The sequence below is a fragment of the Cervus canadensis genome, chromosome 11 (genome assembly GCF_019320065.1).
Source record: "Cervus canadensis isolate Bull #8, Minnesota chromosome 11, ASM1932006v1, whole genome shotgun sequence".
Lineage (NCBI taxonomy): Eukaryota > Metazoa > Chordata > Mammalia > Artiodactyla > Cervidae > Cervus > Cervus canadensis.
In genome coordinates this window covers 16,175,791-16,198,234 of record NC_057396.1, presented here as the reverse complement: position 1 = coordinate 16,198,234, position 22,444 = coordinate 16,175,791, and the positions used below count along the sequence as shown (strand labels likewise).

The 22,444-nt window shown below is 37.6% G+C and overlaps 1 protein-coding gene across 1 annotated transcript in view; it reads right to left on the bottom strand.

Moving 5' to 3' along the window:
- Positions 1–331: 331 nt before the first annotated feature.
- Positions 332–22,444, bottom strand: part of DDX10 (DEAD-box helicase 10) — a 286,527-nt gene continuing 264,414 nt past the window's right edge. Inside the window, exon 18 of the mRNA XM_043481065.1 lies at positions 332–1,013. Within this exon, the coding sequence (XP_043337000.1) occupies positions 836–1,013 (178 nt within the window). The 3' untranslated portion in view covers positions 332–835. The remainder of the gene's footprint in view (positions 1,014–22,444) is intronic.

Sequence of the window (22,444 nt, the reverse complement as noted above, 5' to 3'; positions counted from 1 at the left end):
AAGAGAATCTGTCTGTTCTACTCAGAGTCAGGAGCTGGCTCTGGGCTGGGATCTGTGGAGCATCCTCAACAAGGCACTTGTAAAGGACCTATAGCATACGAGGTGCTCACTAACAGATCTGGTTTTAGGTAACAAAGTCTTCAGATTCAGGATTTCTATTTATAAATGGCTACCCAGTCTGCAAGTGTAAGTTAAAAGATATCTTTAGGAAGGCTAATTTAAGAATATGCAAAATTCACTGTTTCAGGAATTGGCCAAGTATTTTAATCTTAAAAGCCTCCCCTTGAGAATCTCTCATATTTCTGGATACAATGAAAACATGAATATTTTATTTTATAGGAAATATGTTTATTATTGATCATGGCAATTCAAAAATATTCATTTTTTCTCAGGGTTGGTCCATCATACTCTTTAGAGATATTAAATATATCAAAATTGTGAGCAATTTTGCTTAATATCACAGAAAAACTTCTGTATGGTAAGCAAGACAGGAACTTCTAATAATGAAACAAGGTCTTCAGAACTTGCCAGTGAAACACAGGAAGCATTTCCAATGATAGATGTAGGAACCCATGGATAGAATCTAACAGATCACATGCTGGAAAACAGGATCAGGAAATTTTATAATCCACTGTCACCGTGCGTTTCCTCTGGGACGCTTCAAGCACAGCCTGTGAAAGGGCTTAGAGATGTGACCACTCCTGTCTGAAGAATGGGTCCTCTGGACATGGGACTCATGCTATTTAAATGCCCCAAAACCTACTGCTTTTTTTCAACTTCTTGTCCACATAATCATGACTAGAGGTTTAAAGGAGAAGACAAGAGCAGGAACAATTTAGCTTTGACTTTTGAGCAGATGTAACACCAGCTCTTCATCCTCAGCTAAAGACAGGCCCGTATCCAAAGGTTCTAAGGTTTCCCACTTGGTTTTCTTTCTGTCACGACTTGCTGGTCCCACGTCTTCTACTTCACTGTTGTTCCTTTTCCTCATTGTCTGCTTCTTCTTGGTATCACTGGTGGAAACAAATCCAATGATTTACTTTATAAATAACTAAATTCATTATTATGAAATTAAAACATTTAAAATAGGACAAAATTACCAATAACAGATACTTGACAAAGTGGTATTATTAATCAAGAAGAAAAGAAGCTATAATAACATCAGGCTATCTGTGTCATAAATAAGTACCTTCCCATTCATTAACAGATGTGGGCAAAGGGCCTATCATATACCAGGCACAGGGCAGGGTACATCGGACACATGGTCTCATCTAATCCTCACATAATTCTAGGAGCTCTGGATACAGCATCCACAATTTGAGGACACCAACTGGCCCAGAGTCTGGCTCCAGACTGGCTCCAATCTGTGCTTGTCCTGCCATATCAAACCATCTCTATCTAAAGTTAGTTTATCCTTTAGGTAATATCTCTTGCATCAATTTGTAATATATGGATCAAATAAAATAGAACATGAAATGTTAAGTTAAAAATTACTTAAGACACAAAGTAATTCTGCCCCATTTAAATCTGTATCTAAGATTCACAAATGGTCTTAAGAAAACATAACCATGACTGTAGTATTCTGCACACACTTGACATACAGACCATAAAAATAAAACTAATTTCTGAAGGTAGAGAAAAATCACTTGATACATGAAAAACTGAAGAAAAAGTAAAATATCCTCAAGGCATTTTGACATACCATCATCCATCATCATGTTCAAAGATGACCAAATTACTGGACACAAGTTTAAAACAAAATTTAAAAATCCACCTGGTAGCTATGCCAGTAGCAGCTGTTTATTAAGGCCTTAACAATGGTCTGGCATTGTGCTACATGCTTTACATAGACTACAACACTTATCTTCATGAAAATCCTTCGTGTAGGGAGCACTGGCCTCATTCTACAATGAGGTTAAGAGAGGTTAAATGACTGAACCCATATTATGTGCATGATCTTCAAACCCACATCTGAATGACTCTAAATTCAGCCCCAAAGCCAGATGATGAAAAGAAAAATATATTCCAAGCATAAGATGCATTCCAAAAGACAACAAACTGCTCCAGTCCCAAACAACTCTATTATACCTTAAGGAGATAGCTGGGATATCAAGTGCATGCCTAATCAGCATATCCAGTTCTGACCAGCTTGAAGGAAATCTGTAAACAATTTTCCCATGCACCTCCCACAAATGCCCAATACTCTGACTCAGCAGCCATCCTCTCTCACCATAGGAGGAAGGATACACTAGACAACACTATGAGGTTATTTAAATAACCTCATATTTTAAAAGGGTAGGTACCTACAGAGATGAACATGACAGAGTGCCTTATAATGAGAGTTCAGTCAGTAAGAAAAGAAAGCTGTTCTTAGCGGAAAGAGGACTTTAAGAAAAAGTACTAAGTCCTGATCTTCTTGAGTATGGCCAGTTTGGTGCCAATTCCACCAGACTAGAGTACCATGCCTGGAAAATCCCATGGATGGAGGAGCCTGGTAGGCTGTGGTCCGTGGGGTCACGAAGAGTCGGACAGGACTGAGCGACTTCACTTTCACGCATTGGAGAAGGAAATGGCAACCCACTCCTGTGTTCTTGCCTGGAGAACCCCAGGGACAGGGGAGCCTGGTGGGCTGGCATCTATGGGTCGCACAGAGTTGGACATGACTGAAGTGACTTAGCAGCAGCAGCAGAGTACCGTGATTTATTTGGAACAAGTTGATACTGATTTCTGACCTGCCTGTACCTAAAGTGCATCTCGGAGCAGCCTAATTAGTGAGTTTTACTTATGCATCCTTTGTTAATGTGCTCCTCACATTATATTCTGTACAGGAAATAACTGGTTCAGAAAATTTTTTGAAAAGGTGGAAAATCTATGTAGATGGAAAATATTTTCAGAATTAGCAACTTTGCTACTTGGTGGACCAGTTAAATTTTAAAAAGATATTTTATACTACTTTCCATAGCAAGTAAGTGGCAATTGGTATGAAAAATTAATTATTAAATAATAATTTACATATTCTACAGGTAAGCTGCCCATGCAGATGATACCACTATAAAGGCAGAAAGTGAAGAGGAACTAAACAGTCTCCTGATGGGTGAAGGAGGAGAGTGAAAGGCTTAAAACTAAATATGAAAAAAACTAAGATGGCATCCAGCCCCATTACTTGGTGGCAAATAGAGGGGAAAAGGTGGAAGTGGGGACAGATTTCCTCTTCTTGGGTTCTAAAATCACTGAAGATGGTGACTATAGTCATGAAATCAGAAGACAATTGCTTCTTGGCAAGAAAGCTATGACACTTAGATAGTGTGTTGAAAAGCAGAGATATTACTCTGCTGACAAAGGTCCGTATAGTCAAGCCATGGTCTTCCCAGTAGCACATACAGTTGTGAGAGCTGGACCATAAAGAAGGCAGAGCACCAAAGAATTGATGCCTTCAAAACTGTGGTGCTGGAGAAGACTCTCAAGAGTCCCTTGGATAGCAAGGAGATCAAACCAGTCGATCTTAAGAGAAATCAACCCTGAATACTTGTTGGAAGGACTGATGCTCAAGCTGAAGCTCCAATATTTTGGTCATCTGATGTGAACAGCTGACTCACTGGAAAAGTTCCTGATACTGGGAAAGATTGAGGGCAGAAGGAGAAGAGGGCGTCAGAGGATGAGATGGCTGGATGGCATCACTGATGCAAGGAACATGAACCTGGGCAAACTTTGGGAGGTGGTGAGGGACACGGAGGCTTGGCATGCTGCGTCCGTGGGGTCACAAAGAGTTGAGCATGACTGGGTGACTGAACAACGACAACTCACCCCAAAGGGGGATAATGTGATGAGTCTAGAAGACATTTCCCCAAAGAGAACAATGTCATAAATCTGGAAATGTTTAGTCAAAACATGGTCATAATTTGGTATCTTCAGAAAAGGACTCTTCCAAACGGTGCAGTACTACAGGGTGATGTCAGCAACATGGCTAAATGAGATATCCTCACTCATGTCCCCACCCAACAACAACAATCTGGCATCCATCCATGGACAAAAGCGCCTTTGAAGATGCTGTGGGATCTAGCACTACATACCAAAAGACCCTAGAGGAGTGTCACCCAATCGTGTGGTAAGAGGCACATAGACGCCAATCCCAGCTGTGAATCCTGCAGTGGACCACAAACCACAGCTCCAGGCCTTCTTGGCAGTGGAATAACAATGACTTGGCAGTCTGAGACAATCACCCACAGACAAGTGAGACTTAATTTAAGTCCAGGTCTCCTGCGGAGAAGTTTCAGCATACCAACAGAGAAAAAAAAAATGAGTTTGAACACATTGGAGAGGGTAAATGCAAACAGTTTGATTTTATTCACAACAATCCTTCCCCAAGGTGGCATAGTTCAGGGCAAAGAGAGATCTTGGCCTGTGATTCTTTCCATGAAGGAAAGTGAGAGCCTGTGAGTGAGTGCTTGACTTCCCCAACTATATGAAATTCCTTTCCCATTTCTCTCTCACCCTATCCAGAGTACTAAATCATGAGCTCCATGGGGTGGTGGGAGAAGAGGCTAGGTAGATAGGACTCTCAGAGGGAGTTAAAAGGACATGAATCCTACCAACTACATCTTGAATTCCACCCAGACGCCTGCCCATGAACTGCTGGAGATGCCTTGCAAGTAGATCTCTCCAACTGGCCCATGGGCACCCCCAGAGCTCCACGTACCTCACCCACACCCACCCTTGTCCTGCCTGTGTCCAGCTCCCTGTAAGTGTTCCTGGTGCTAGTGGTGAGAGTGAGCTTTGGAAGGCAGCTATGCTCACCACTATACCACCAACGCTGCTCTAGAGTGAGCTTTGGCAGATAGCTAATGAGCATGAACCAAATCTGTGGGTCAGGGATAGGCCATAAACTTCAGCTTTGGTATCACCCATGGGAAAACAACAAGGAAGCTATCAGTATTCAGCCTCGTGCATTGCAGAATCAAGAGAAGGGACACAAGGCAATGTGAAGGCTGCCTTTTTTAAAAGAGAGCAAGAAGCACAGAGTAGACCTATCTAAGGAAAGCCTGAGAAAGCCTCAGAATCCCTAGAAAGGCTGACAGAAGGTATTTCTCTCCTGAAGGCAGTTAGTAAAGACTGGAGGAGATGACTGCTATTGCAAATGTGAGGACAGCAACACAAAACTTGAAACATGAAAAAACCAAGGAAACATGACCCCACCAAAAGGATCACAATAATCTCCTAGGAAACAATCACAAAGACATGAAGACCTACCATTTACTGAACAAAGAATTTAAAGTAGCTGCTTTAAGGAAGCTCAATGAGGTATAAGAAAACACAGAAAGAAAACTCAACAAAACCAGGAATTCAATATACAAACAAAATGAGGAATCTAACAAAGAGACAGAAATCATAAAAAAAAAAAAAAAAAAATTACCAAATAGAAATTCTGGAATTGAATACTACAACGAATGACATGAAAATCTCAAAAGAGAGGCTCGAAAGCAAATGGATTAAAGACAAGAAAGAACCTGTGATTTAGAAGACAGGAATCTTTACATTATCTAGTCAGGGGAGAACAAAGAAAAAACATCAAAGGAAATAATTTGTGAATTATTGGTGGCTCAGTGTTAAAGAATCCACCTGTCAATGCAGAGATGTAGGTTTGATCCCTGGATTGGGAAGATCCCCTAGAGGAGGAAATAGCAACCGGCTCTAGTATTCTTGCCTGGAAAATGCCATGGAGAGAGGAGCCTGGCAAGCTACAGTCCATGGGGTCACAAAGAGTTGGACACGAATGAGCACACACACACAGAGGAAGAGGAAGAGGAAGGGATGAGAAAACTTGTTTTTTTTTTTTTCTTTTAAATTACAGCTGAGAAATTCCCTAGTCTACAGAAAGATTTGTATACCTAAGTTCATGAAGCTCAAGGATGTTCAAACAAATTTGACTTAAAGAAATCTCCTATAAGACATTTAATAATACAACTGTCAAAAATTAAGGGAAAATACTGAAACTTAAAACTAACAAGAGGACAAAAACTTGCAGTTTATAAGGGAATTCTCATAAAACTGTCAGTGTATTCTCAGCAGACACTTTACAGGCCAAGAAAGAATGTGATGACACATCAAAAGTATTGAAAAGAAAAAAGCTGCCAACCAAAAATACAAACATTCTTCAGAATTCATGGGAAATTAGTTTCAGGACTCTCCTCCCTTCCCACCTCAGGTTAACAAAATCTGCATATACTCAAGTACTTATATAAAATGGTGCAGGATTTATTGATATATAAACTACTCATCCTCGTATATGCTTTATATCATTCCTACACTACTTTTAACACCCAATACAATGTAAATGCTATTTAAATAGCTGGTGCAAGGCAAACTTAAGTTTTGGAACTTTCTGGAACCTTTTTCCTTATGTACCTTTGATTCACACTTGGTTGAATGTGGAACCCATGGATACAAAAAGCTAACTGTACTCTAACTGGCAAAGTTGTCCTTCAGAAATGAAGGCAAGATAAAGTCTATCCCAGACAAATAAAAGCTGAAGGAATTCATCACCACTAGACCTGTCTTATTAAAAAAAAAAAAATGAAAGAAGTTCAAGTTAAATCAAAGAACACTGATTAGTATATGAAAATATACAACACACCAGTAAACATACTATGCAATATGGTGGTGTGTTTAACATTCATCTTTCATATATCAGTTAAAGGACAAGAATATTAAGAATTACTATAGCTATGATACTGGTTAATAAATACACAAGATAAAAGGTGAAATATAATTATGACATCAAAAGCATAAAAAGAAAGGATAAATGGGTAGAAATATTTGATATGACTGAAATAGGCTGTTATTAGTGTGAAACAGACTGTTATATCTATATGATGACTTATGTAAGCTTCATAGGAACCACAAAGCAAAAATCCACAGCAGATTCAAAAAAGATAAAGAGAAGAAGGAAATCAAAGCATACCACTACAAGAAATCATCAATTCACAAAGAATGTAGCAAGAGAGGGGAAGAAAGAACAAGAGAACAACTAAACAGCCAGAAAACAATACAATGACTTTAGTAATTCCTTACATATCAGTATTATTCAAAATGTAAATAGACTAAGTTTTCCAATGAAAAGGCATAGAGTGTGTGGATGGATAATACCCAACTATATGCTGCTTACAAGAAACTCAATTCAGCTTTCAGAACACATACTCTTGAGATGAAGAAACACTGGAAAAAGATATTCCATGTTAAGTAGAAACCAAAAGAGAACGGAGGTACTGAACTTTCATCAGATTGAACATACTTTAAGCTAAAAATGGTAACGAGACAAACAAGATCATTATATAATGACAAAGAGATCAAATCATTAAGAGGATATAACAATAATAAACACACATACACCAAACATTGGAGGACCACAATGTATTAAATACTAATAGATGTGAAGACAGAAATAGACAACAATACAGGAAGAGTAGGGAACTTTAGTATACCACTTTCAACACTGGCTAGATCATCCAGATAAAAAATTAAAAGGGATATATTGGATTAGAACTACACTTTAGATCAAAGGGATTTAATAGACAGATAAAGGACATTCTGCCTAACAGCAGCAGAATACACATTTTTCTCAAGCATGCTCAGAACATTCTCCAAGATAAGTCACAAAACAAATCTAAGTAATTTAAGGAGACTGAAATCATATAAAGTATTTTTACCAAACACAATGGTATGAGACTAGAAATTATAAGAAAACTGAAAAATTCACAATATGTGGAAATTAAACAACATTGTCCTGAACAACCAATCGGTCAAAGAAGAAAGCAGACAAATCGAAAAATACCTCAGAAAGCAACAGAATATACTTTCTTCTGAAGTGCACACAGAACACAGAACATTCTCTAGGACAGACCACATCTTGGGTCACAAATGAATCCTCAGTAAGTTTAAGAAAATTGAAATCATATCAAACATCTTTTCCAACCACAGCACTATGAGATTACAAATCAATTACAAGAAAAAAAAAATACTGTAAAAAACACAAACACACGGAGGCTAAACAATATGCTATTAAATAAACACTGGATCACAGAAGAAATCAACAAGGAAATAAAAAATAACTAGAGACAAAGACAATGAAAATAAGGCAATCCAAAACCTATGGCATTCAATTAAAGCAGTTCTAAGAGGGAGGTTTATAGCAATACAATCTGAAGAAACAGGAAAAGTCTCAAATAAACAACCTAACCTCACACCTAAAGCAACTAGAGAGAGAAGAACAAACAAAACCCAAAGTTAGTAGAGGGAAAGAAATCATAAAGATCAGAGTAGAAGTAAAGACGAAGAAAACAATAGCAAAGATAAAGGAAACAACTGAGGGGCTAACACTTCACACTTCAAATGAAACTACAACCTGGTTCTTTGAGAAGAAAAAGAAAATGGATAAATCTTTATCCACATTCATCAGGGAAAAAAGGGAGAGGACCCAAATCAATAAAATTAGAAATGAAAGAGAAGTTACAAGGGACACCACAGAAATACAAAGGATTGTAAGAGACTACCACAAGCAACTATTAGCCAACAAAATGGACAAGCTAAAAGAAATGACAAATTCTTAGAAAGGTACAACCTCCCAGGACTGAACTAGGAAGAAACTAAAATATGACCAGACCAGTGACAAGTACTGAAATTGAAACTGTGATTAAAAATCTTCAAACAAACTCCTGGACCACATGGCTTCACAGGCAAATTCTATTTAACATCTACCTTCCTGAAACTCGTACACAAAATTGTAGAGGGAAGAACACTCCCAAGCTCATTCTATGAAGCCATCATCACCCTGATACTAAAACCTGACAAAGATATCACACAAAAAGAAAACAACAGATGAAGGAAGATGTGGTACCTCTGTACAACAGAACATCATTCAGTCATAAAAAGGAAAGAAATCGGGTCATCTGTAGAGAGTGGATGCACCTAGAGTATGCCACACAGAGTGAAGTGAAAAACAAGTATCATATATTAACGCATACATGTGGTATCTAGAAAAATGGTGCAGATAAACCTAGTTCCAGTGCAAGAATACAGACGCAGACCTAGGAGACAGACGTGTGGACGCAGTGGAGGAAGCGGATGGTGGGACAAACTGGGAGATAAGGATTGACATATAAACACTACCATTTGTAAAGCAGACAGTTAGTGGGAACCTGCTATAAAGTACAGGGAACCAACGCATGTAAAGAGGCTCACAGTATGAAATGAAAACTGGGTAGTGGCTACAAAACAGGGCTGAGAATCTGAGCCTGAACTCTGCATTTCATTTTTATGTTAGCATTTCTGTGGGATTTAGGGTGCCAAGCTCTCTCCATATTCTTCAAATGTATTACGTTAAGGGTCAAGAAGGACCATATTACTGGTCAACATTAAGAGTACAACATATTAGGTTGATAAAATATGCCTTAAAAAGCAAAAGGATGGCTCAGAGCATTAAAAGCCCCACTATTTCTGTAAAACTACAAAAGCAAAAGAATCAGAGCTACTTATCTTCTAATACTTATCTTCTAATTAACAGATTTAACGAGCAATGTGATTTACTGGTATGTAAGTCAGGTATATGACTTAAAGAACCTACCAAACAACAACAACACATACACACACACAAATATCATGCTGTAATATGTAATCTGAACCAACAATAACAAAGTTTTACTTCAATGACTTTTTAGTGAAAATGTTTACACAAAAGCCTGTCATGATACCCAAAGAGAGCATTTGAGCCAATTTATTCATTGCTAATACTTAAGAAAAAAGATTTAACATTGGAATGTGAATTCTATTTTAACATCTTAATAAACATATTAATAACTGAGTTTTAAATAGAATACAACTTTCCTACCTTCTAAATTCTCTGAACCCAAACCTCAAAATTCTCCCAGAAATTGAACTGATTTTCCAACAGGTTGGATTTCCTGGTTTTAGGTGCTTGTAGCTACCTAGTCACCCAGAATAAGAGTGGAGTCTGAATTACACTTATGAGCAGCAGAAGAGGGAGACACACATGAGCTAACGGGGCAGGGTCAGCCCTCCTTTCCTTCTGGCACTTCTCATCCATGGCCCTTGCCCAAAAGATCAGAGACACTTCTCGCGAGTCACCACCTGTGCCTCCTGCAGCATACCCTCCTTCTTGGTCCTCCTTTGTTTCAAGATCCATCTTTTTTTTTTTTTTTCCATTCCATTTTTTTTTCACTTATTTTTATTAGTTGGAGGCTAATTACTTTACAATATTGTAGTGGTTTTTGCCATACATTGACATGAATCAGCCATGGATTTACATGTGTTCCCCATCCCAATCCCCCCTCCCACCTCCCTCCCCATCCCATCCCTCTGGGTCTTCCCAGTTCACCAGCCCCGAGCACTTGTCTCATGCATCCAACCTGGACTGGCGATCTGTTTCACACTTGATAATATATCTTCAATTCCATCATCATCCACAAAGGTACCTAAGCTCCCTATTAAAAGTGATCTCTTTCCTCTGAATTCCTATAACTCTTAATTGTTCACTAGTCATTTTTTGCACCTAGCATTACTATTTCCTGACACTGAAGGGATTTTTTTTTCATGTATGCATCTTAATTCCCAATTAGAATGCAAACTGCTAGGTGGGAATGTAAATTAGTACAACCTTTCTGGAGGGCAAATGCTAATACCTTTTAAGAATGCACATCCAGCAATTTCTTTTCTAAGAATTTATCCCAAGGAAATAATTAGAGCTGTGTAGAAAGATTTAGTTACAGGATATTTAAGCAAAGCTACTTGTAATTTCAGAAAGTCAGAAACCCAAAGGTCCAATCATAAGATATTAATTTGTTAAGTAAATTATAAAATTAGAAATGAAATACTATGCAACTATTTTTAAAATGTTGCAGGAATTTCTTTATTGATACTGAAAACAGCTACAAAACCAATACAGAATAAGCATCTATCTTTGTTTAAAAAGGCTGCATTTATGTTTGCACTGAATAAGATTTGGAAGACTTTTTAAAATATTCTTTTTTGCTGGTATACGTATCTCAATTTTTCTGTAACAAGCCTGTATTACTCTTTGCAATTAAAAAAAAAAAAAAGAATCAGATTTGAAAGGAAATGTAGTTCTGAGCAAAGAATAATTACAATTATTGTTTGTAATTCTATATAGTTCAAAGCATAAATAAGTGTGCTACAAAAGCTTCAAACTGGGTCCCTGGATCCACAGAAGTATGGGGAAAGGTAAGATATCTTGTGTCATGATAGATGGGTCATGGGTTATTTTCAGCATTTCAAAATACCTGCAACTGTATGCCCTAGACTAAGTTCTGTATTTTTTTGCTTTTGTCTGAAATAACAATAACTGAGCTTTGTGAATACTTACAAGCTTGGGTGGACTGGAAATTATGCCTTTGTTAATAAAACAAATGTGAAACATTAACTTTTTGTTAACTTTCTTGAAAGACAAAAATCTTTCAAAACAGAAGAACCACAGGAGTTCAGAGCAAAAGTTCTCTGTGATGATGAAAACACTGGAAGTCACCGTTCTAGACGTGAGAGCTGCGCGCCACTGATCACACTTTTCAGATTACCTGTTAAGCTTCTAAAAAAAGCCACTTAATAATGATTTCCATGCCCACTATCCCCTAAGAAAAAAGGAAAAGTTTAAAATCCAATTTTCTTAAATCTAGGTTCTTGTTGAATTATCATACTTTAAACCTTTATGTCTCCCATGTAACAGTGCTCCCATTCCTGCCAACCCAACATATGCTTAAAGGAGGGCTCTTTGCAAAGTGCACCTTGGTTCTTGTGATTCTTCATAAACATTTCAGGGACTGCCTTCTTGAATTGCCTGCCTCTGTGCCCTGTTCTGCATTACCCCCTCCTTTAATATACTCTGTTCCTCTGGACTACATTTTATTCTCTGAATATGTTCTAGGTTCTCAATTTATTTTATCTCCATTTGGAATTCCCTTTTCTGCTTTACAACTATTTGAATCCTCCCTATCAAAGCCCAGTTCAAATGCTACCTCTTCCTCAAAGATTCCCTTCACGTAATTCCATTGTGCATACTTTCTGTGCCTCTTTCATTGCAATCATTCTGAATGGTAGTACAGTAAATTTTGTACAGATCTCTTCCTGTGTCTACTAAATTTTTAGGTTTTTGTAGTCTGGGGCTGTTTGTCTTCTTTATCTGTGAAGATGATCTGAATAAAGAAGTCATTCAGGGAGAGGAGGGAGGCTCAAGAGAGGGGATGTATGTGTAATTACGATTGAGTCACATTGTTGTAGGGCAGAAACCAACACAACATTGTAAAACAATTTCCCCCCAATTAATAAAAAGAAGTCACTCAATAAATGTCCACTCATCTGAAGGACAGAAATCATGACCTTTTTGAAGGTTCTTCAAGTCCTGAAAAGTATCATTACTGCAATGAAGAAGGCAGGCAAGGTTTCAACAAACTCTGCTTCTAATTCAAGTTGCAACAGTCACAGGGGAAAGCTTTAAGCAAGGGAGAACTCTCACAGCACTCAGTCTGGTTTGTGGGTACACAGACTCCAGTCTGCTGACTAAACCCTTGTTTTTAAGGGTTTAGCACAAGTTCCCAGTGTTCTAAATTTCAACTTTGCATATGCTTTTCAAAGTCATATAAATCATATTTTCAAAATCATACGGTCATGTTATGGCTAAATTCCGTAACTCACTATCTTCCACAGTGTTTTTGACTTATAAAACATGCATCTTTAGCCTAGAATTCCTTCCTAACCATCAGATCAGCATATTCAACTGGATCTTGGATATCTCTATCTGTATTTTCAAAGGTATGCAAACTCAACACATCCCTAACTGCTACCCATTTCCCGCCCCCCAATATATTCTTTCTCCTATATCTTCCTTCTGAGCGAACAGTAATACCCCTACTAAAAGCCTAGAAGTCATCCTTTAACCACTTCTTCTTCACATCCTTAATTTAATTGATCATTTCTTCACTAATTTCTCTCAAATCCATCTAAGTCTTCCTAGCACCTCTGTAACTATCTTAATTTAAAAGCTTTGTCCATATTCGTCATTCGTTCCCCTCCTTCTGACTCAACTCTGAGAAGCCTCCCAGACCATCCTGGTCTAGGTTAAGTGCCCTCTCTTAGGTGACCCCCTAGCACTATGCTCTCCTCAACTACACCCTATGAAATGTACTTAGACTGCTTCACCCATTAGATCTCAAGTTCCTTGAAGACAAAAACTGTCTTATTCTTTGCAGTCACATTCCCTAGTATTCAGAGGCTCAATAAGTACTTCTTAAATAAATGATGAATAAACTCACAAAGCTAAGCTTCTATAATGCCAAATATCCAGCCCACTCTATTACATAAAGTTAGGTAGAATGATCTCTAAAAATCACATTCTTACTTTCTCTCCGAGTCAGTATATAAGTGGACATTAAAATCTGGACTGTATTTTTTTTTTTCGAATAGCATATCATTTAATCCCAAAGAAATCCAAAATATCAAAGCTACAGCGAAAAGTAAAACATTAACTGAATAAGGAAAATAATACTAGAAAGAAGAAGCACCCAATAACTGCAGACTCAGAGTAAGGAATGAAATACTACTTCAACATTAGAGAAGGAGTGTAACTTGCCATTTTGATTCAATGAAAAAATAGTAATTTTCATTTTCTTTGAAAAAAGACATGTAACTCCTCTGGGATGTATATATCTAATAATGTAAAGAATATCTTTTTCCTTGAATATCTTTTTCTTCTAGCATGTTTAATGTTGAAATGACTGCTTTTTTAAATCAGTCACTTAACAGTTTTATAAAAATTCTGGTATGGAAAAAGTGGCTTTGGAGTCAGACTTGACTAAAATGCAACAAATGCCCAAAACTTGGGAAAACTGCTTAACTTCATGAAGTGTTAATTTCCTAATTTGTAAAATGTGATTAATATCTATCTCATCAAAGATAAGTGATAAATAAGTGATATATGCATGGTAAATGCGTTGTAAATATTATAGTTTCTCCAACTATCTTCTCTCTCTTTTTTAAACTGAAGAATAGTTGATTTACAATATTATGTTAGTTGCAGGTATACAACACAGTAATTCAGTATTTTTATAGCTTGTAGTCCATTTAAACTTACTATAAAATAATGGCTATATTTCCCTGTGCTATACAACATATCCTCGTTTCTTATTTATATTATACCTGGTAGTTAGTATGTCTTAATCCCATACTCCTATCTTGCCCTCCCCTCTTCCCACTGGTAATTACTGGTGGTAACCACTAGTTTGATTTCTTTATCTGTGAGTCTGTTTCTGTTTTGCTATATACATTCATTTTCTTTTTTAGACTCAATATATAAATGACACATACAGTATCTGTCTTTCTCTGACTTATTTCACTAAGCATAATACTCTCTAGACAATGTCAAGGTCTACTGACATTGTTGCAAATGGCAGTAACTCATTCATTTTTATGGCTAAGTAACATGTAACTGTTCAGTTCTGTTGACAACAGGAAAGGCTGTGGGGGACAGGGGCAAGGGATATATAAGCACTCCACTTTTCATTCAGTTTCTACTGTAAATACTAAAATTGCTACAGAAATGATATGTACATAGTTAATAAGAAAAAGATTTGCATAGTTCGAAAGAGCTGATACACCATCAACACATTATAACCTAAATAGTTAAACATAAAAATACATTCAATTGGGTAGAGAGGGAGGTGGGAGGGGGGATCGGGATGGGGAATACATGTAAATCCATGGCTGATTCATGTCAATGTATGACAAAACCCACTACAATATTGTAAAGTAATTAGCCTCCAAGTAATAAAAATAAATTAAAAAAAATAACACACACACGCACAAAAAAATACATTCAAGTTTTCTCCTCTTAGCCTCAGTGAATGACATGCTGCTTTAACCAATAATCTACATCTTAGGTTATGAGTACATAACCTAAACCTTTCCAAGTCTCCCACTGGTGTGCTCAGTCCATCCTAACATCCTCCTCCTGCCCTCAAAACCTTCATGCTGGCATACACCACTGTAATAAGCTGCCACTCTGGGACTAGAACAGCAGCTGCTTCCCATCCTCATCACCTTCTATCAAACCAATTAGACTCACAGTCAGGATAGACACATGGTTGAAGGATGGTGGAATGAAAAAAAGTTGAGGAATCTCTGGCAGCCATATAGAGATGCTTTTAAGATAAACATTTACATTTTAATAACTGTACAAGCAATTCATGGTTAGGATGTTAGGATGAATGATTTCCTCTTTCCTAAAAAGAAGGCTTTCAATAATTCTTCATGTTTCACTTCAGAGAGGTTATTCCTAACCACTTTATATAAAGCAAACTCTCCCAATTCCTCTCTCATTACCCTACATTTATCACTTTCATGGCCCTTATCACCATCTCTTCTCTTTATATTCCCTCACTGGAATATAAGCTTTATGAGGACTGGTATCTAATATTTCTCTTGCTCTAGGCCAAGTACTTAGCAAACTTTCAGGATGTTTAATTCCTGAATAATGAAAACACTGAGGAAGAAGAATAGACAAGAAAAGACCTTTCCTACACTCCTATCTGGTGATACAGACTCTTCATCCATACCCTGAACAGGATGTTTTAATGACGTCATTTTCATTATATCATGAGCACTAGCCTGTAGGACAGTTCTGTAGTGTTGTGAAAACAGGGTCTGCCACATTGTGTTTATGGGGTGTAATGAACGATTTTTTTTTCTTAATGAAAGATTTTGATGAGGAGGAAAACAGAAAGTTGATATCCCAGAAGATAATCCTATTCTTATAAATGTATACACTTATTTAAAAACTCCTGCCATAGTTTTGTTTTTAGTAGTTAAAAATGACTATATTAATGATTCTATTACATATCATACTCTGCTTTCTTCTTTAATTAGATCTTCCTGGTAATCTTGCAAGGTAAGAATTATCATCATTCAATTGATGAAGAAAACTGAAGGTCAGAGAGTAAACTAACTTGTATGGCCTACAACTGGTAAAAGAAATGAGTATTCAAACTTAGGTCGGTCTACCTGACTCCAGAAGTCACAATTTTTCCATAGGGCAAAATAGCCTGCCTTTGTTCTAACACAAACTTAATTTCATAAAACTCCTACTTCTCTGCATGTTGCTAAGTTTTGGATATGGAACGTACATCCATATTCCAAACTATATGCAGTGGTGCCTGTGGGAAAGTCGTTCAGTTTCTTGGTTCATAGTGTGCATGCATGCATGCTAATTTGCTTCAGTTGTGTTCGACTCTTTGCGACCCGCTGGACTGCAGCCTGCCTGGCTCCTCCTTTCATGGGATTCTCCAGGGGCAAGAATATTGGAGTGGGTTGCCATGCCCTCCTCCAGGGGATTTTCCCAGCCCAGGGATTGAATCCGTGTCTCTTATGTCTCCTGCAGGCGGGTTCTTTACCAACTAGAGCTACCCAGGAAGCCTGGTTCATAGAACCTCATGTAATTCATATCTTAGACCTGGTCAAGAAACTATTTCTGTAATACAGCTGCTTCTGAGACCATTCTTTGAGGAACAGACACAGAGACATAGTTTAAATTCCCACGTATTAATACTCAAAAGCAGAAGGGAGGAGTTTGATTCATTGATATAATATTTTCCATGTAGAGGAAACTACCATGTCTTATTTGGCTTGATTTTAAAAATTTCTCCCTCTGGCCCTTAGGAAGCTTTAGTCAATAGTTTTAACAGATGTAGAAAGGGATGGGACTTCCAACAAGAAGAATGTAATCATCAGTACTTACCATGAATAGAAAGGCTGCTAGCTGTTAAATAGCTTACTTTAAATAAATGATGTGAGCATACTTTAAATAAATGATGTGTAAGTAAACTCCAGTAGAGGAGATGAGAACGTTCTCTGTAATCTGGAAACCACACTCTTTGGCTTACAGGGTCTGAACTTGGAACTGCTACTCCAAGCCTCAAGAACATTCCAAGTGCTGTCTGATATGATTGTGGCCAAGACATCAAAGAAGGAAAGATTTGTTGGGCAAACCTTTCAGCTTCTTCCCTGGTATACTATGGCTTTACAGAAACACAATATAATCCCTAAACTTCCAAGGACACTGGGGCAAACGGTTCCAATAATTAAGTTACAAAATGGTAACCGTAATCACTTGGGATTTTGTAAGCCTGACAGTGGAAGAGACTGTGCTGCCAGAAAGCATCACGATGCCGAATGTTAGAGCTCCTAACTTCTGTGGCAGCTGTGTTTGTTCATGTGCAATTAGGGCTGTGCAAGTTGGTGTGTATTACATCATAAAATGCAGGATCAACATCGCCATACAAGCCTATTCAGAAATCTAACAAAAGCCAGGATAAGCAGCTGCTGGAAGGAAGCACGCTCCTTCTACTACCATGTCTGTACAGCTTTTCAACCTCGAGCTTTTCTTCTCTTTTTTGGAACGCACACAAGAAATTAGGTGAAACTGCGTACTGATCGAGCTGCAAGGAAGCTGAGGACAGGGAGTATTCACTCACACAGAAACCCGTGGGTGTCCTTTTACAACACGCTGCCAAACAGTGTGTGGAAAGCTACCAGAGTTCAGCATCTGAATATTCACTTGCCCTTACTTATATAAAACTCTCCTTCTTGCATTCATACCAGTAAATGTAGCTTGGACTTCTTCTTAAAGAATTTTAAGCTAATAATAAATGACCTTGGGACCATTAAAAAATTCTCAGAAATCTTTATACCTATCTTTAAATATTGGCACTCTGGTATTCAAATATGTAGTGCCAGACTTTTCCTCTTATCATAAATTTTCATTTACAAGGCCATGGCAACAGTCCTAATGAAGATTAATTACTTCAGTATACTCCATAAAATCTGCCCAGCTTCCTTCTGAAGGCTACCGCATATAGAAATGGAACTGAAAATGTATCATGTCCTTAATGTCTCTTTTCTAGCTGCTTGGTACTAGAAACAGAGTTGCAAAAGCAATCTAGTCAAAGAAAATACTGATTGGCTCAGCATTCACTACAAATATAACAGTAAGAGCATAAGATACCTCTTAGATCATAATTCTAATAATCGGAAAAGGTTGGGGATCGTGAGAGGGCAACAGCAGACAGGGGATTGCAATCACATGTACGTGTTTCCTTCTAAAAAACACACAAACATCATTTGAGAAGGGCAGAAAGTTTGGCTCCCCCATCTCACAATAAACCTGTTTGAGATTCCCTTAAAGTTCATCCATCAAGTCCAGGTTAAGAACCTCTGCTCTGCAGCAATTTAGAAGACAGACATAATGATTCCTCTTCTCCCAGATTAAAAAAAAAGTTTAAACATTCACACGAGTTCAGTTTATATTATGGATTTATCTTGCTACTAATCTGTATGTAAAACATTTCTGCTCCCCAAAAGCACATTAGCTTTTCTCCTCGAACTACTTTCACTAATTAGTTTTTAATATTCATGATCATCATCTACCCAATCATGTCCCCAGTGTCCTAACTATCTGGCGAAACTAAGTTTTACACTTTCATCTTACTCTTCATTAGTCCTTCAAATGATTTTAAGAGAGAGAAAACTCGATGTTCAACCAAGTTATCCATTAAAGAATTACTTACAATAGCAAAAACAAAACAAAACCAAATAACAAGAACCAAAAAACTAAGCATGGATACAACCCAGATTCTAAAAGAGGGAATGGATAAGGAAAATGATATAATATAGTCATTGACATTAATATATTCTACATGAAGCAATGTGAAATGAAAAAAAAGGGTGGCATCACTCTCAAGGATGGTCCTAAGAAAGTATCATTTTCAACAGTCTTTTCAGTGAAAGCAAAGTTGCCATGCATCGGCATCATGGCAGCAACCAAGAGAATCCTTCGAGGTGTTTCATCACCCTTGAGAGATGATTCATTCTGGTCTCATGGCATCCTCACCATTCATCCAACTTCTCAGAGATCCTAGCACTTCTGAAAAGTGGCAAACCTAACCACTGTCATTGAGTAACAGTTATTTAATGGTGGCTAAATGACAGAGTGGAACGCACAGGGTAAAACCTGAGAGTTTTACTTAGTGCACTGTTTCTAGCTTGGGGTGTCCCCAGTGGCACAGCTGGTAAAGAATCCGCCTGCAATGCGGGAGACCTGGGTTCAATCCCTGGGTTGGGAAGATCCCCTGGAGAAGGGAAAGCTACCCACTCCAGTATTCTGGTCTGGAGAATTTCATGGACTGTATAGTCCATGGAGTCGCAGAGAGTCAGACATGACTGAGCGACTTTCACTTTCATGCTTCTGCTCAATAATTGTAGGAACAAGTAAGGTCCAACTGGGAGCTTCTCAAATACTGTGTTTCTTAAAATACGTCTTCCCTATCCCAACTCTCATCCCAGAAAATAATACCTTACCTTCCTCAGTGGGTAGCAACCTTTCCCTTAAGAGTCTGAAGACAAAAAATACTGCCTTCCCACCCCCTACACCCGGCTTACTCCCTGCCTCCCTGCTACCCCAACAATCTGCCGTGGAAGTTTCTCCATTCATTCTTTACATCACAACAGGATATGCTTTTGTTTCAGTGCAATGGCAAAAGGGAGAAAGACAAAAAGAATACAATTTAAAGAAAGTCAAGTAAATTAACTCATCATTCACAACTCACTAAGTTATGATAAAAGCTCTATGAAATCTGATAGGTCATGAACTTTGTATTTCACAAAGAAGAGATGATTGAGATTTTCTCTTGAAAGTTGCTAGGCATACTGGAAGCAGGGATATACCTCCTGAAGTTAAAAAGAATAAAAGGAAAGAATGGCAGGCACATAATAAAGTCATTAATAATATCATCAAGCTGAGCCACCTTCTTTCCATATCTACCACCCACAACTAGATTCACCAGTGAATACTGGTTCAAGGAAGTGAAAACTATAGCCAATCCTATTTAACAATCACCTAGACTCTGAGTAAGAAAAACAACCCCTTCAAAAATCATCCCCTATATTTAGCACTTATGATTCCATCAATTTATATAAAACACATAATGTGTAACACCAAGCCCCAACTAAAACCAGTTAAGAAAGGAAAATGCTTTCTGGGAATTTTCCTTCCCCCCAAATTCATCTTTGATGTACACATATTTCTTTTCCAGGTGAAACAATCTCCCACATATAAAGAAAGCTGACTAAAAAGTCTTGGAAAGGTATTTGCTGGGAAAAATTTACTGAAGAGTTATCACAGAACAACACTAAGAGAGACCACACAGATTAAAGTAGTGCATCTCCTTCAAGTAAGAGATAACTTTTAAAGATGGGCAAGTTCACTCAGAAACAGAAAACTAGCATAAAACAGATTTTTAAAACAAAACTCCCAACAAATGGAAAAAACAGACAAAAATCCTTGATCAGCCTTTTGATTAAGAGCTGTGTCAGACTAAGCAAAAAGAATAGCTAATTATATTAGATGTGAAAATTTACCTTGTACAAGAAAAGGTATCAATCCATATAAAGGTTTTATGTCTAAATTATGCCAACAGTCTCACTACAAATTACACATGTGAGAGATCTTAGATCACCTAAAATAATCTACCAAATACCCCACTACATAACAACATAAAGCAATCTGCCTTAGCCAGAGACTGCGGTCTGTGAAGAAAACATTGACATAATGCAGTAACAGTCTAATCACAAACTTTTTCACTTTCCCTTTTTTGTTTGAAAAACGTTAAGATTATAAATATTGAAAAGTTAATTTGACTGGATAATGAATATCTGGAACATCCAGCTGCTTCTTTTCCTTAGTATTCAACACTTTGCAAATTTTCACATCATTAGCAATCCACATGAAGATGGCCATAAACCAAACATGATGAATGCTACAAGATATACAAAAATTAATCTTATATTACATGCTCAGAACCAAATTTCTCTCAGCTTGTGAGGCACAGCTAAAAGGAACACGTTTACTGAAAAAAGAGTTTAACTGGAATATGGTTAAAGGTACTTGTCTCACCAAAGGCCATACTCTTTAGAAAGGCAATTTACCCTTCTCCCTGCTCTCTTATAACTTAAACTCACTTCAGGTTTAGCTGAGCCATCACGCCCTTCAGGAAGCTGTTTATAGTTTGCCAAGCCCAAGACTTAGGCACATCATTTTCAGGCCGACCTACACCTCTCCCCACCACCTCCACCAGTGCACAGATCACAATACTTAACCAACACGCTAGTCTGTAATTGTCTGCTTATCTGTCTGTAACCTCCACTGAACTAAAAGCTCTGTCAAAGCTGGGAAGGTAGTTTTCTTGCCTAATGTTTTATCCTCGGTACCTGCACTATGCCTGGCACAGGATAGGTACAAAAAAAATTCTAAGTTGAAAGAATGGATGGAAGAAATGTGACAAGAAGCCAGAAATTACAGATCAAAAAGATATTTTTAACTCTTAAGCAATCAGGATGTGATTTAAATAAAGCAGAAAGTTCTTTCTCCAAATCTTAGCATCACATATAGAAGCCTCTCAAAATGTTTATTGTGAAAGCAGTATAACTCTACTATATGGACTATTTTGGAGATAAAAAAATGAAAAATCATTTATAAGTACAAAGATAATGGCATGCAATATTTGAGGTCATATGTCCTCAAAAAGTATAAAACATCTGTATCAAAACTCACTGGAGACAAGAATACATGATTCCATGTAGTTCCCAGAAGACCAATGAATTCTCTGATGTCACAAAGTTCACAGCAACAAAGAGCCAGGTTTTCTACCAAAGTGTTCTATTTTTAATAACACTAACAACAAGAAATCCTAACATTTTGTATTCAGAAATGAAAGCCACAGAGTAAAACACAGCCTGGACCAACTATAACAAGGAAGAAGATAAGAAAAGAAATCAGAGAACATCAAAGTAAGCTCTCTCTTCCTTACCTAGTTTTAAAAATAGCGCACAAAAGTGTAGAGCTGCCAATGGAGTTCAGGCATCTGCTACTGACTAACCAGCTGACATTCTTCTATACGACGGGTAGATTACCCACTCCCTGTGTTTCATAGCTCTGCTTCTGTGGATAAATGGAGCTATTAACAGCAGCATTTGTTTTTAAAATCCCTTAAAAGGAACTGAGGGTCATATAATTGACCATACTATAAGCAAGACACCTTTTTGTCATGCGAATTTAAAGGAATTGATTCATACATCAGAATCTCTTTTGAATTTCAGTGACAGAAATGACAATTCTGATAATTCAATAGAGGATTAAGGAGGGTTTACATTCTACTGTGGCTAAATACCAAGCTGAGAAGGACAGAAGTACAAACTCTTTAAAATCCTATCAGATCTTCCTAAAGAGGAATTACTGATCCCAAGGTCAGTTGTCCTCCACTAAATCTGCCTCTCCTTTGCCTGTTTCCTACAAGTACCTTTCCATGTAGAGAGACCAAAG